General features: G+C 38.9%; 2 protein-coding genes and 1 long non-coding RNA gene across 14 annotated transcripts in view; all 3 read right to left on the bottom strand.

Moving 5' to 3' along the window:
• Nucleotides 1-13791, bottom strand: part of LOC141375928 (uncharacterized) — a 386569-nt gene that overhangs the window by 124402 nt on the left and 248376 nt on the right. The window lies entirely within an intron of this gene.
• espn (espin) overlaps nucleotides 1-13791 on the bottom strand; it is a 150411-nt gene that overhangs the window by 4210 nt on the left and 132410 nt on the right. For 8 of the 11 annotated variants that reach the window (XR_012383783.1, XM_073909710.1, XM_009304256.5 and 5 more), the window contains one exon: nucleotides 1145-1224. Coding sequence is in view for 10 of the 11 variants with exons in the window: in XM_073909710.1 (XP_073765811.1) it covers nucleotides 1145-1224 (80 nt within the window). In the remaining variant the exon portion in view is untranslated. Of the gene's footprint in view, nucleotides 1-1128; nucleotides 1225-13791 lie in introns of all 11 variants that reach the window. The other 3 variants (XM_073909711.1, XM_073909713.1, XM_073909714.1) reach the window with 1 other exon arrangement.
• On the bottom strand, nucleotides 5473-13255 carry LOC137496308 (espin-like protein). 2 transcript variants are annotated; one of them, XM_073911159.1, is made up of 2 exons: nucleotides 7828-13255; nucleotides 5473-7677 (listed from the first exon to the last, which is right to left on the bottom strand). In XM_073911159.1, the coding sequence occupies exon 1, from the start codon at nucleotides 10614-10616 to the stop codon at nucleotides 8664-8666; it is 1953 nt and encodes a 650-aa protein (XP_073767260.1). In that variant the 5' UTR covers nucleotides 10617-13255; the 3' UTR covers nucleotides 5473-7677; nucleotides 7828-8663. The 2 variants fall into 2 exon arrangements, with proteins under 2 accessions (XP_073767260.1, XP_073767258.1); XM_073911157.1 differs by having other exon boundaries at nucleotides 5473-7673.

Genomic DNA, 13791 nt, shown 5'->3' with positions numbered 1-13791 from the left:
ACTATTTTAAGAATGGAAAAAACAGTAGGTGCACCCAGCGCTTTGTTTAAATCGGTTGTCCTTATTCTGCTAAGAAATGTTGGGTGTAACATGTATTAAACAAATCTCCCATTCCTCTTCAGAGTGAATTTCAGTTACTCCATACATAGCGCTATCGCTATTTACATAGCAGACTTTCTTGTTTCGGACGTATTCCAATCAAGTGCATTTAATTTTGCAATTTAGTTTTTTAAATAAAAACTAGGGCGCCACAGTGACATAGTGGATAGAAGGTTGCTGGTTCAAGCCCCAGCTGGGTCAGTTGGCATTTCTGTGTGGAGTTTGCATGTTCTCCCGTGTTGGTGTGGGTTTCCTCTGGGTGCTCCGGTTTCCCCAACAGTCCAAAGACAAGTGCTCTAGGTGAATTGAATAAGCTAAATTGGCCGTAGTGTATGTGTGTGAATGCAAGAGTGAATGGGTGTTTGTGTTGTGACTGTTTGTGTTGAGTTGTGACTGGAAGGTCATCTACTGCATAAAACATATGCTAGATAAGCTGGCAGTTCATTCCGCCGTGGCGACCCCTGATTAATAAAGGGACTAAGCCGAAAAGAAAATGAATAAATAATAAAAACTAATAAAAAAATCTTATGTCAAAAGGAAAAACTAAATTATTTTGCTTACCCCATTGGCAGATTATTTAGCTTTGTTTCAGAAAAATCTCACTTAACTGTGGCATATTATTTCTTAAAACAACATAAAAATGTGTTGCTTGTCTAGAAAATGATTTAAGACTTTTTTAGATACTTAGACAAAGAACAAGACCAAAAATCGGTGCCGTCTTAAAACTGACAGTGTAAACACATCATGAACCAGAGCTAAATGTAGGATTGTCAGACATAAGCAACCAAAAGTTAATATCTATATATGTGAATTGTGAACACACCTTTAAACGTCAAGGCGCCTCACAATACTAAGGTAAACACATTTCTTTGTGAAAAAATGTGACTAGTATTGTGAGTGTAAAATAAAAAGGATGAAATTACAAAAGTAACACTTTTCAATCAAGTTTCACAAGGAAGAATGAAGGTCAGTGAGGTTTACAGTACAAACAATTGACAGACAAACAAAGGGGATAGTAGGGAGAAAGGCTCTGGATCTAACTCACTTCTCTTCCTCCAATTTTTTCTTCATGATGTCTCTCCTCCACGCAGGTAAGGATGCCAGACGAGCCGCCTCTTCTTCAGCCTGTCACACACAGAAAGAAACCAAGCACATTTTTCATGAAGACGACCTCAAGATGTTACTACAGTGAGCTGGGGGGGAAATAAAATCCTGTTTAAACAACAAATTCACGTATGTAAAAGAATTTTGAATACTAGAAAACTGGATATAAGCACAGATGAAGTCAGAATTATGTGATTTTTTTGCAGGGAGGGGGGCAGTTTTTAACAGAGCAAGGAATTTTTCACAGTATTTCCTATAATATGTTTTCTTCTGGAGAAAGTCTTATTTGTTTTATTTAGGCTAGAATGAAATATTAATATTATTACCCCCATTTAGCAATACATATTTTTAGATATAAAGATACAAGAGATCAGTCGTTAGAAATGAGTTATCAAACTATTATGTTTAGAAATGGGCTGCTTTCAGATAAATAGAAATAAGTAGGGCTAATAATTCTGACTTCAACTGTACATACATATTATATACATCTATATATAGTGTATACATACAGTACATAATTAAAACTATTTATTGTTCTAATTCTAATTAAATTAAGTTAATTGTGACCTAAGTCATTTGCTAATTGTATTATTAGGCTGCAGGTGAACATTATGTATCTACACAGAGTGCCACAAACAATCGTCCACACACACTTCTAAAAAGCACACGATTTCAGCTTTCTGCAGACAGGTTACTCAGGCAATAAGTGTGTGCACACAGTGTGAAAAGTGATCTTCTTCCTCCATTCAAACGGTAACTATAGCCGGCAGAGGAGGCCTTCTTCAGCTTCTCATTTCCCCTCCACACGGATTGTTTACCTAAACTGCTACTGTGAAGCCACATCGCTGGTAACAGCCAGAGTATCTGCGTAAACTAATCCATGTCTTAATATTTCATTATTCCCCAGGGAATTATATGCCAGAAAAAAAAAAAAAAAAGTAAATAATGATTGAATAAAAATGATGATCGGTTATTGTAAGAGATTTTTATTTATGTTATATTATATCTGTATTAAAAAATGAATGTTTTTTTTAAATATATGAAGGTTTTTCTATATTATTATATAATCTATTTTTATAGACATATAGTTGATCTAGAGAAGGGGTTACCCCCGTGACCCCCAAAATAACAATGACAGTGACTCAGGGCGCCCAATATCCTCTGAGGTGGTTATAAATATTGAAACCTTGCATGCAAAGGCGCACACACACCAATAGGCCCAAGTCTATTCCTTGTTCAATTTAATGTATGCGAGTGCTGTAAATGTGCCAGAAAGTTTACCCTGGTGCCATAAAATCAATCTGCTGCATCGGACGCTATTGCTGTGTGTTTTAAATGGTTTAATCACCACAAGGGTGGCAATCCAACAAAAATAAATAAATAAATCGAAAAGCTGTAACTATAAACTACTAATTTTATCTTCAGTAAATTGTGGATAAAATATGGTCATTCTAGTGGTTTATTAAAATTAATTAGATTTTTGGAAATCACCAAGCGCCCTCATCCCACCCTTCATTGTCCCACGACCCCCCCTGGGAAGTCCCGACCCCAACTTTGGCAACCACTGATCTAAAGTACAGTGAAAACTTTACAATATTTTTTTGTTTGAACATAATTTAAACAGTTGTTTGAGGGGGGAATTTTTTAACAGAGCAAGGAATTTTTCAGAGTATTTGCTCTAATATGTTTTCTATAATTTGTTTGATTTTGGCTAGAATTAAATATTAATATTATTAACCCCCATTAAGCAATATTTTTAGATATAAAGATACAAGAGATCAGTTGTTCGAAATGAGTTATCAAACTATTATGTTTAGAAATGGGTTGAAAAAAAAATCTGCTTTCAGATAAATAGAAATTGGGGGGAAAATAATTATGGGGGGCTAAAGCTGGATTTTTAACATCAAAACTCAAATTAGTTAAATTATTCTTCATTCTAATCATTCTAATGCTGTGTTCACACCCGACACGGAAGAAACATCAAACGTGAGTGATTTACATGTTAAGTCAATGCAAAGACGCGAATAGGCATCCTGCGGCGTGAATGGGGCAGCGCGAATGGTGCGATTTGTGCGAATGAAGCGTCGTTGACCTATCAGGAGCTTCCTCTTGTAGGGGCATGCTTACGTAGCACCTGTTGTTAGTGTCGCAGGGGGAAATTCAAAAGCTGATCAACAGTTGATCAAACTGGGCTCGGCTCAGTCGGACGCACCGCTGAAAGCTTCCATCATCCAGGTATAGTTCCTGGAGGAGTTTATGAACTCAAAGAGCTGGTGCACCTCTGAAAGGATCTAATGGACTCCAAATAAATCAACACTGTTTTTCAGCCTTCATAAAGCACATAGATACAGTTATTCTCTCAATAAAATCCATGTTAGCCATTTAGCAACAAAGCTACAGTCACCGGGCAGACAGAAGCCCTGCCCTTGAAGCGAATTCGCGTCTGTTGTGAAGTGAAATAGCACAATTTATCCACGCGTACAGCAACTGGTGTGAACAGCATATTATTTTAGTATCTACCCAGCAGGCACAAGGCCATCATTATGATGTTAAATTGATGTTCTACCCCAACGTCATAGGGATATTGTATTTTGTTTGGAAATGAAAACTGAGTTGACGTCAGAACCCAACATCAGACTGACATCAATGTACAACGTCTAACCTAAAATCAACCAAATATCAACGTCGAACGATGTTACAGCTTGAAGTTGTGTGGACGTTACCATTATGACGTCTATCAGATGTTAAATTTTAGTTGCCATACCTGACAAATACGGGCCCTATCATACACCCGGAGCAATGTGACGCAAGACGCAACGCAATTGCTATTTGCTACTTTTACCTCGGCGCAAGGGTCATTTTGAGGCATTGCGCCACACTGTTTAAATAGCAAATGCATTTGCGCTCATATGTGCGCCCATAGGCGTTCTGGTCTAAAAAAGCAGGCGTGTTTTGGCGCGTTGCTATTTTGAGAAACTGTAATTAGTCACAACAAAGTCGGTCTATTGTCTGGCGCAAAGTGCATCTGGCTTAAACACAATACACACAAGATGCAGAGCAATACGCAAATATCTTTACATATGAAAAAGATATAATATATTAAGGATATATATAATAAGGATATATATAGGATATAAATTTAAATGATTAAAATATTACAAAACATATTAATTTCTAGCCTACATGAATTTAAAAACCACTGCCTTACTTTCTTCATCTCGGGAGGCTTTTTCAGTTCATTCAATTTGCTTTTGTATAATGTTATTATTATTAGCAGTATTATTTATTATATCCATATTTATATTTGTTTTATTAAGAACAAGCTTAGATTTGTCCACCTGTCAGGTTTTAGACCATATGGGGCATGGCAGGTGTATTTGGAAATAACTCAGGTTTTTGAGCACACTTCGTTAATATTGTTCATTTATTCGTTTGCTGGAAATTAGAACTGAATTTAGAAATAGTTTTGAAACAAATCTTTGCGCTTAACAAACAAAATGAATTATTTATAGGCTAATTGATTTCTGTGCGTAAAGGTTTCCCTATCCACGAGAGCAAAAGCGAAAGTGAACTTACTTTACGTCATGTAAATAGCAAATCCGCTTATGGCGCGACGCAGCTGGCTCTTAAAGGGAATGGGAGATGAGACTCTGATTGGTTTATTCTCAAAACACACCTATAACTCATTAAGAAAATAAACTCAACCCTTTTAGACCATACGCCACGGCGCAAAGCAGATTTTCCCGTCCTTAAATTTGCAAATATGCATTCTGACATGCCCTGAAAGCGTTTGCGCCCTGCGCTTTGCGTTTTGCGCATGGACCGTCAAAATAGAGCCCTACACGTTAGTATGTGACGTTGGTTTAAGATATTAGCTCGACAGTAGATTTTGTTCACTTTCCAACATAACCTAAAATCAACCTAAAATCAACCAAATATCAACGTCATTTGGCGTCATTATTGGACGTCAAAATAACATCTTCAGACACTGGCTAGACTTGGAATTTTGGTCATTTGACATCACAACTTAATTCTATACTAATATTAACATCTTATGACGTTGTGTACCTGCTGCGTAACTAATGAAATGTAATAATTCTAAACTAAAGGATATTAATTTCTGCAGAAAAACACAGTTGCTGAGCTAAAGAAAAAAGAGCGATATTCTAGCAGAAGAGATAGATTTATATATATATATATATATATATATATATATATATATATATATATATATATATATATATATATATTTTTTTTTTTTTTTTTTTTAAACTACCCTAAAAATAATTATATCTGCAAAACTGTTGCAATCAATTTATATGGGTTGAATTTAAACAAATGAATTAAATGTAGTAATGTTCAACTTAATTTGTTTGTTTAAATTCAGCCCAAATAAATAGTTTACAACCACATAATGTAAAAAACATATAGTAAATCTAAGAAATCATCTTTGAATATTTTTGTTCAGTCTATGTCTAACAGTAAAGTAACAATTCACTTTTTACAGTCTTTTATATTTTTGCATACACATAAAGACAGAACAGTTTTGACCCTTGCGTGTTGTGTTTAGCACCTGTCTATATTTTCCACATGCATAGAGTTAGACTGAAGTCCTGCTAAATGCTCTCAAGAACACAGCTTGAGCTCGACTCCAAAAATAGTCATGATTCCGTAGTTAACTCTCTAATTCTTATTTAACTCTTTAGCTAATTAAGTTCACAGAACCCAACTGGAGCTGATAAATAGTAGAGCAATCCATTATAATGGTAAATTCAAGATATTTGTATATGAAAAAAAAAAAAAAAACTATGGTAAATGTTATCAAATGAAACCACAAATGAAATCACAAGAATTAGATTTATTAGTTTAGTCCCCCCCCCCAAAAAAATACAAATCCTCAAACTGACACTTCAAACATGGTTACATGGAATAAAACAATTTTACAGTTGTAAAAAAAAAACTGTTATGAATATCAGTGGCAATAAAAACATGTTCAGGTTAACTTTAGTAGAAATCTATCAACTCTTAAAAACAACATCGCCAAAAACTAAAGATGGAGGATCAAGAATTCTCATAAATAAATGCGCGTATATAAATATAAACACAAATAATGACAAGAACAATGTTAAAAAAAATTACATGCAGAAAAAAAACTAATTTAAGTCGTTTTTTTAAATAAAAAACAATAGAGTGATGCAGAAATTACGGCAAAACCCTGAAGAATAATTGACTTTCTTTGCACTTAACTAGATAAGAGCTTTTAGGTATGGGCTGTTTATCAGTGTCGAACTAAATGTTCAGGTGCTGTCAAATTACGTTTTTCCATAGGCCTTATTTTACTATTATTTATTGATTATAACCCCCCATAATTATCAAATAAACCTTCTGGATCTTATAGTTCAAACTTACAAAATAAAAATAGCTTCTATTAATTTATGAATCAGAAAAATGTCAATTAAGAAGCAAAACGGCAGTAAAAAAATGTACCTCGGGTTTCAAAGTGAGCTAATAATGAGATGAAGTGTCTACAAACATTTTGATTTTAAGCATTTTTAACATTTGGAAATGACTTAAAATAAATTAGTATGCTTAAAGTCTGAAGGCATTTATGGTTTATATCTTAGATGTTCCATGAAATAGGGCTCAGTGGTTAGCACTGTCGCCTCACAGCAAAAAGGTCACTGGTTCGAATCGATTCTGTGTTCTCCCTGTGCCCAAAAACATGCGGTATAGGTGAAATGGATACTAAATTGGTCGTAGTGGATGAATGTATGTGTAAATGAGAGAGTGTATGGGTGTTTTCCAATGGTGGGTTGTGGCTAGATAAAACATACGCCAGAATCAGTCAGTTCATTTCACTGAGGCGACCCCTGATGAATCAGAAACTAAAGGTTGATTTATACTTCTGTGTCAAGTGGATGCGAATGTTTCGTCGCATGGTTGAACCTCGTTGTGACTGATGCCGACACTGACATGCACCTCTCAAAAAATGTAACTACACAACGCAATGATGCGTATCGCAAGCTTTGTGATTAGTCGGCTTGGTATCGCTGATGAGTCTGGGTGGTGCTGAGAGCCGCAAGCCTGATAGGCCAAGTGTTTACAAGTGTCAAGGCCCGGGTAGGAGCTCCAGATGGAAACTGTTGTTTTGTGTTTACCTTATGATTAAAGTTGTTGCATGTCCGCCAGTTCCTGCCTTTGAATGAGCACATTTTAGCTACTTGTATATTAAGGTAACGTTCAGAAAAAAAACTAAACACCCATAAAGAAACTCTATAATAAATGCACGGCTACGTGGTGTAGCAGTAAATGTATGGCTACACGCAAGGCAAGCGCCGTGGGTCACAACGATTACTTGACGCAGAAGTATGAACCAGCCTTAAGCCGAAGGATAATGAGTAAGTGAGAGTCAAAGAAATGTTGATGTTCTGCTTGACCAGGGGTGGCCAATCCTATTCCTGGAGAGCCACCTTCCTGCAGATTTTAGTTTCTACCCCTATCAAACACACCTGAACCAATTAATTAGGACCTGAACACCACGTGATAATTACAGGCAGGTGTGTTTAATATGGGTTGCAACTGAAATCTGCAGGAAGGTGGCTCTCCAGGAACAGGGTTGGCCACCTCTGTGCTAGACTATGTGACCTTTCCTTCACTTTATCTAGTGAGATAAGATGGTATTATTGCTATGATAATTATATATATACTTTTTTTTCTGCATGATAGCCAGTCGGTTCTTAAGATCAAAAATGGACATTTTCACAGCAAAAGGCTAGAATTTTAAGCAAATATTACCGTTTTTGATAAAAGCATCACAAAATCAGTCCTTTTAGACTGCAAATATAAAATAAAAATATCCCTGCAAACTCTTGGAGGGACTGGAAACATGTTATTGAGTGTAAGGACTAAATATATAATTTCATATTACAACTTTATGTTTTATAATGAATATGAACATGATGACTTGAACAGCTGACAGAGCAGGCTGTCACCTGCATTCAGTTAAGCTCAGAATTAGAGACATATCTGGAAGTAAACAGCCTTCCTGAACTGTTTGCTGAACAGCATAATGTCTGTGTGAAAACAAAATGTGCAATGTTTATTTTGCTCGCGCGCATTGTTGTTCTTTAGATGAACAAATAATCTGAGCGAGTTAATCCACTGAATAAAATCTGTACCAATTTGTTTTGGTAATCTTCAATCAAAGATCTCTGCTTCCACATCTGGAGTGGTGGTCCCTCTTTGCTGATGTTGGTTTGACGGCTTCAACCACAACATTCTTAACCACAACCCTCTTACCGAGGGAATGATGTGCAAAAATGAAACCCCACCCACTTCTCAATATTCAGTTTCACTTGGAAGTGCATCAACATACTGAAAGTAAAGTCTCAGCAGCTTCCAGTTTACGCTGACTGTAGTACAACTATGTAGATCAATTCCTAGATAACTGCCTAGATAAATCAGATGTCAAACAACTCAGCTTCCTTCTCTTTCCAGAAGGCAAAGCTTCGATCAATGTATCTAATAATTTCCTCGTTGCTAAACTCTTTAAGTTCATAGATGAGCTTGATTGAGTCCTCATTGGGCTCCTCCTTGGGTTTTGCAGGGCTCTGTTCATTCATAGCATGAATACTTGGGGTTTCCGTTTGGGGACTTTCAGTTGTTACAGTTGCTTCTGTGACTGGATTTTCCATCTGTGGTGCATCATGTTCTACAATGTTATCTGGTGGTGAACAAACTTCAGAGGTGCTCTTCTGTATTGCTGAAACATTTGTAATATTCTCAGCTGAGGAGGCCTGTTGAGGGACCTCTGCAGAATCATTTAAAGTTGGCCCTGGGAGTTCATTGGGGAGTTCTGGTGGTGAAGTACTTGGGAGATTTGCATCATCTGGGGTCTTTTGCGAGACATTTACAGTAGCTTGAAGAACCTCTGGAGGCAAAATGAGCTCAGCCGCTTCCAGCAAACCACCACCCTCCACGGAGTCACCAAAATATTTCACCTTGATATCTTCAAACCCATCGGACCAATCACGTTTTCCTTTCTCAAGGCTCTCCATTACCTCTCTGTGAAACTGGCGAATTACTTCCCAAGGATGACTGCCCACTCTGTCAAACATTTCATAGCAAAGCAAATGACGGAACTTCCGTTCGTTGCGGGACATGTTCATCTCAAGAAGCTGGAAGTAGCCAAGCATGAAAAGGTCAAGGGTAAGGCTCTCATACTGAACAGGTGACCCGTTGATGTGGGGAAGAAAGTGCTCAGGCCAATAGATCATCTGAGCTCGACTGAGTCTGCGTATTTGTCTTGTGGGCACCTGGCTCATAATGGTCCTCCAGTGGCCGAGAAGATTTCCCACCACCTGTCTCTGTTTCATAAAATACAGCAGCTGATCATCCTCTGTTTGCATGGTATCGTCTGGCTTAGCTAGGTTGTGATAATACAAGGAATGGGAGTTGTTGTCTTCAACGCTTAGAGTCTTCCCTCTTCCTGAGCACTTGTAGGATTCAGCCATTGTGTACTTTCTCCAGTGTTCCAGGAACAGGAACACAATCCTCTCCTTCCGCATCTCGATGCACTCCTGAACGTAGCTCAGGTCAGTCTGCACTTCTAGACTTCGGGTTAGATGCTCTGATGTTAGCGGACTTGTCGAGAGGTCAGGGTGGTCTTGATGCTCTAAGTTAGATGCTCCTGTCCTTTCAGGACCATTGTACGTCAAAGGTACATAAGATGGTATTATAGGTTCCTCAATTACCAATGGTAAATTTAGATCTTGCTCTATTGGTGAGCAATCTCCAACTTGCGAGGGGCTCTCACTCAGAGAGAACAGCAACTCATCCTCCAGGATAGGCTCTGATGGGTAACTGCATTCACTGACTGCTGGCAAAGACCTTGTACGCTTATATGTGCGGTTCTTTTTGTCATCCTCATACTTTGATTGGCTGTGAATTTCATAATTGGCTTTCAGGTTCTTTACAGACACACCACACTGTTTAATCTCCTTCTCCACCTCCTCTCGAGTGGAGAATGATTGCGATCGGCCAATGTTCCCAGAGACCACTGAATCTGAGTTACCTGTCTGTCCCTTTCCACTCTTCAGTCCTTCATACGTATATCCTTGAGAGATCATTTCTAGAATATCAATCTCCTTTCCCCCCAAGGTGGCGAGTAGGATGGCCATGCTTTTGAGCAGTGTAGAGATCTTGCTGCACCAGGCCGGCAAGTCTTCTGCTTGCCCATGAACCTGTTTGGGGTTGACAGAGAAGTGGTCTTGGTTTAAGGCCGCAGACACAGGTAGGAGTTGCTTCAACTCTTGCTCCAGCTGTTCCAGCTCTTTCTCCACCTCTGTTACTTTCTGCATGACCTGGAGGTTTTCAATCTGCTTCTCAATGCGAATGAGGTCGTCCTCAGTCATTAGTTCTCCAAATGGCCCCAGTATAGCATTGTGAACGTGAGAATAATGCCAGTCCTGGCCTTGATAGTATCCACTGGCAGAAAACTAAAGTGAGTTCAGAGGAGGATACAGAAAGGAACAAAAACAGAGGAGAGGGTTCCCTTCAGCCTGTGGATCCGATGCGTTACATGCACGCCTTCAAAGACTCTTCACCCCAAACGTTTCAAACTTTACATGAATTTAGTGGTGCGATGATACTGCCTTGTTTTCACTGAGTAGACTTGCAAAAGATGTTTCCAGCAAAAAAGTTATGTAGTTGAGAATAGCAAGACAGCCTATTTGTCAAAGATTGTCTAGAATAGTGATTATTAGGTTGAGGGTTATTTTTGAACGATTGCCTATGGATACAATCAGTGACATGCTATGCAATACAATCCTTGGTTTGTTTTAAGTATGAATAGGAACTATATTTACAGTAAAACCCTTACTGTGGAAGTCTAGTAGATAGATCTAGAAGCACATGAAAGAGTAAATTTGCCAACCCTGTCCTTCTGAAGTGAAAGCAGTGTTCAGGGTGTGGCTAATTTTAATGTAATCTTGTGGATTAGGGATGTTTTCACATTGACCGCTTGATTGGCTCGCCCTCCCCCCATCCCCAGTCCACTATGTTCAGATGGTATTTTTTAATTCTGAACGCTAGTACATTTGAGTCATCACAGTGGAAGTGCTAGGTAATGGTGGCGTGGAAGAAGCCACAAAATAGCTGGTTAACACTGCTTACTTGCCTAAAGTTTAAACTTTGGACTCAAGAGTGGTAACACTGAGTGACATACAGTATATCGGCACTAGCTTGGTTGGTTTGGGACTTGTGGAGCTGCGCATTGATAGATTTGCTATTTATTAGTGTTTGGACTTACAACAGTGAAAATTAAACCACACTGAAATGAACTGAACTTCAACTCTGTAAACTGGACTGACATAGCTTTAATTTTAATTTACTAGAACTTCGATGTTAAGCTGCTTTGACACAATCTACATTGTAAAAGCCTAATAGAAATAAAGATGAATTGAATTGAATATATGTCTATTTATCATGAATGTAACGCAAAGGTTCAAATTAACAAGAAGAAAGTCTTGTTCTGCTGAATTTGAGCAGAAATTAGATATACATTCTCTCTCGTTAAGAGGCTCATTTCCGTGATTTGGTTCAATTGTTTACTAGAGTTCGAATGAACTGCACCCCAGACTACACTTGGACTTGGGTTTGCGGGTGTACAGTTGAGTTTAGAAGACAGTATTTCCCTTAGCCAAATGAACCAAACTCTGGTTTCAAACAAACATGGGTGTACATTGGCTCTAAACCCTGGGTAAACACTCTTTCGTTTAGCTTCTCTCTGCTTGTAGTGTGTCAGTTATGTGTCAGATAAGCGAGTGAGTAAATGCATGAATGTAATATGTATTTATATAGCGCATTTATCGTGTATGGCTTCACAGTCATGAGGAGGGTCTCTCCACCACCACCAGAGTGCAGTATCCACTTGAATGATGCGACAGCAGCCACAAGACAATGGCGCCAGTGCGCTCACCACACACCAGCTATATGTGGAATGGAGAGACAGTGATAGAGCCAATTTGGTGAATGGGGATGATTGGGAGACCATGATGAGTAAAGCCCAATGGAGAGAATTTGGCCAGGACACCAGGGTTACACCCCTATTCTTTACGAGAAGTGCCACGGGATTTTTAATGACCACAGAAAGATAGGAGCTTGGTTTAACGTCTCAGCCAAAAAAACGCCATACACTGACAGTATGGTATCTCCTTCACTATACTGGGTCATTTGGACTTACACAGACCGTAGGTTGAGCACCCCCTGCCGGCCTCATTAACGCCACTTCCAACAGCAACCTAGTCTTTTCCATTTGGTCTCCCATCCAAGTATGGACCAAGCGCAACCCTTCTTAGCTTCTATGAGTAACCGGTATTGAGCTGCAGGGTGATATGGCTGTGGCATATGCACTGTTTGTGCAAATCACATGTAATTAATGGCATATCACTTCTTTGATTTGGTACATCTGAAGTTAACCATAATGCTGCGTTCACACCAGACGCGAAAGGAGCGTTACGCACGAGTGATTTACATGTTAAGTCAATGCAAACGCGCGAATAGACATCCTGCGACGCGATACGTGCGAATGGTGCGGTACGTGCGAACTGAGCATTTTGCGAGTTTGACACGCTTAACACGCGTTTCATGAGAATCACTCGAGTTCAAATATCTGAACTTCAGCGGACATTCGCGCCGCATTAACCAAACAGGAGCTTGCTCTTGTGGGGGCATGATTATGATGTACCGCCTGTGGTTGGTGTCCCGGGGGAAATTCTCCAGCCGACACCAACAACAGTTCATCAGACTGGGCTAGGCTCAGTCAGAAGAACAGCTGAAAGCCTCCATCATCCAATGTAAGTTTCTGGAGGAAACTTATGAGCTCACAGACCTGAATGCACCTCTGAAAGGATCTAGTGGACTCAGACCCGGCCCTAAATGTATCGAGGCTGTTTTTCAGCCTTCATAAAGCACATAAACACTGTTATTTTCTTAATAAAATCCATGTTAGCCATTTAGCAATGAAGCTACAGTCACCGGGCAGACAGAAGCCCTGCCCATCACGCGAATCCGCGAGTGTTCTGAAGTGATATTTGACGCGCGAATTAAGTGAGTACACTCATGTTCACGCAGCTATTTACACGCAAATAGCGTGATTTATCCGCGCGTTCCGCATCTGGTGTGAACACAGCATAATAGAGTTTGCATGAACCGTACAAGAGACCATCACTTCAAACTGCTGTTTATGGATAAACATACAATTTCAGGAAACGTCATTCACATTAGTTAAACGTATGTCAAACAAACCTGGATGTGCACCAAATCTGCTAGTGTGACAGCACAAAAGAGTGCAGGGTTTAGCTCCATGTAAACAATTTGTATTTCACATGTAGCTGATATATCTGTTGTCAATTCATCTTTATTTTCTTTATCTTGGGCAGAGAGTAGGGGAGAGGGGTGTTGCTAGCCACTGCTAGACTTCCACTGTAAGTCTATTCATAGTGCTTAAATCGCTGTGAATGTTATGTAAGTATATTTATATTTCCCATTCAGTTTTGTAAACTTCCCAGCAAGCATTTTTTTGTGTAT

This window comes from Danio rerio, chromosome 8, assembly GCF_049306965.1.
Source record: "Danio rerio strain Tuebingen ecotype United States chromosome 8, GRCz12tu, whole genome shotgun sequence".
Lineage (NCBI taxonomy): Eukaryota > Metazoa > Chordata > Actinopteri > Cypriniformes > Danionidae > Danio > Danio rerio.
The sequence above is the reverse complement of the archived record's forward strand: the minus strand, read 5'-3'. Positions and strand labels throughout refer to the sequence as shown.

Bases quoted from the DNA above. Each gene is read 5' to 3' on its own strand.
- LOC137496308 (XM_073911159.1), bottom strand. From the start codon at position 10,616: ATGACTGAGGACGACCTCATTCGCATTGAGAAGCAGATTGAAAACCTC.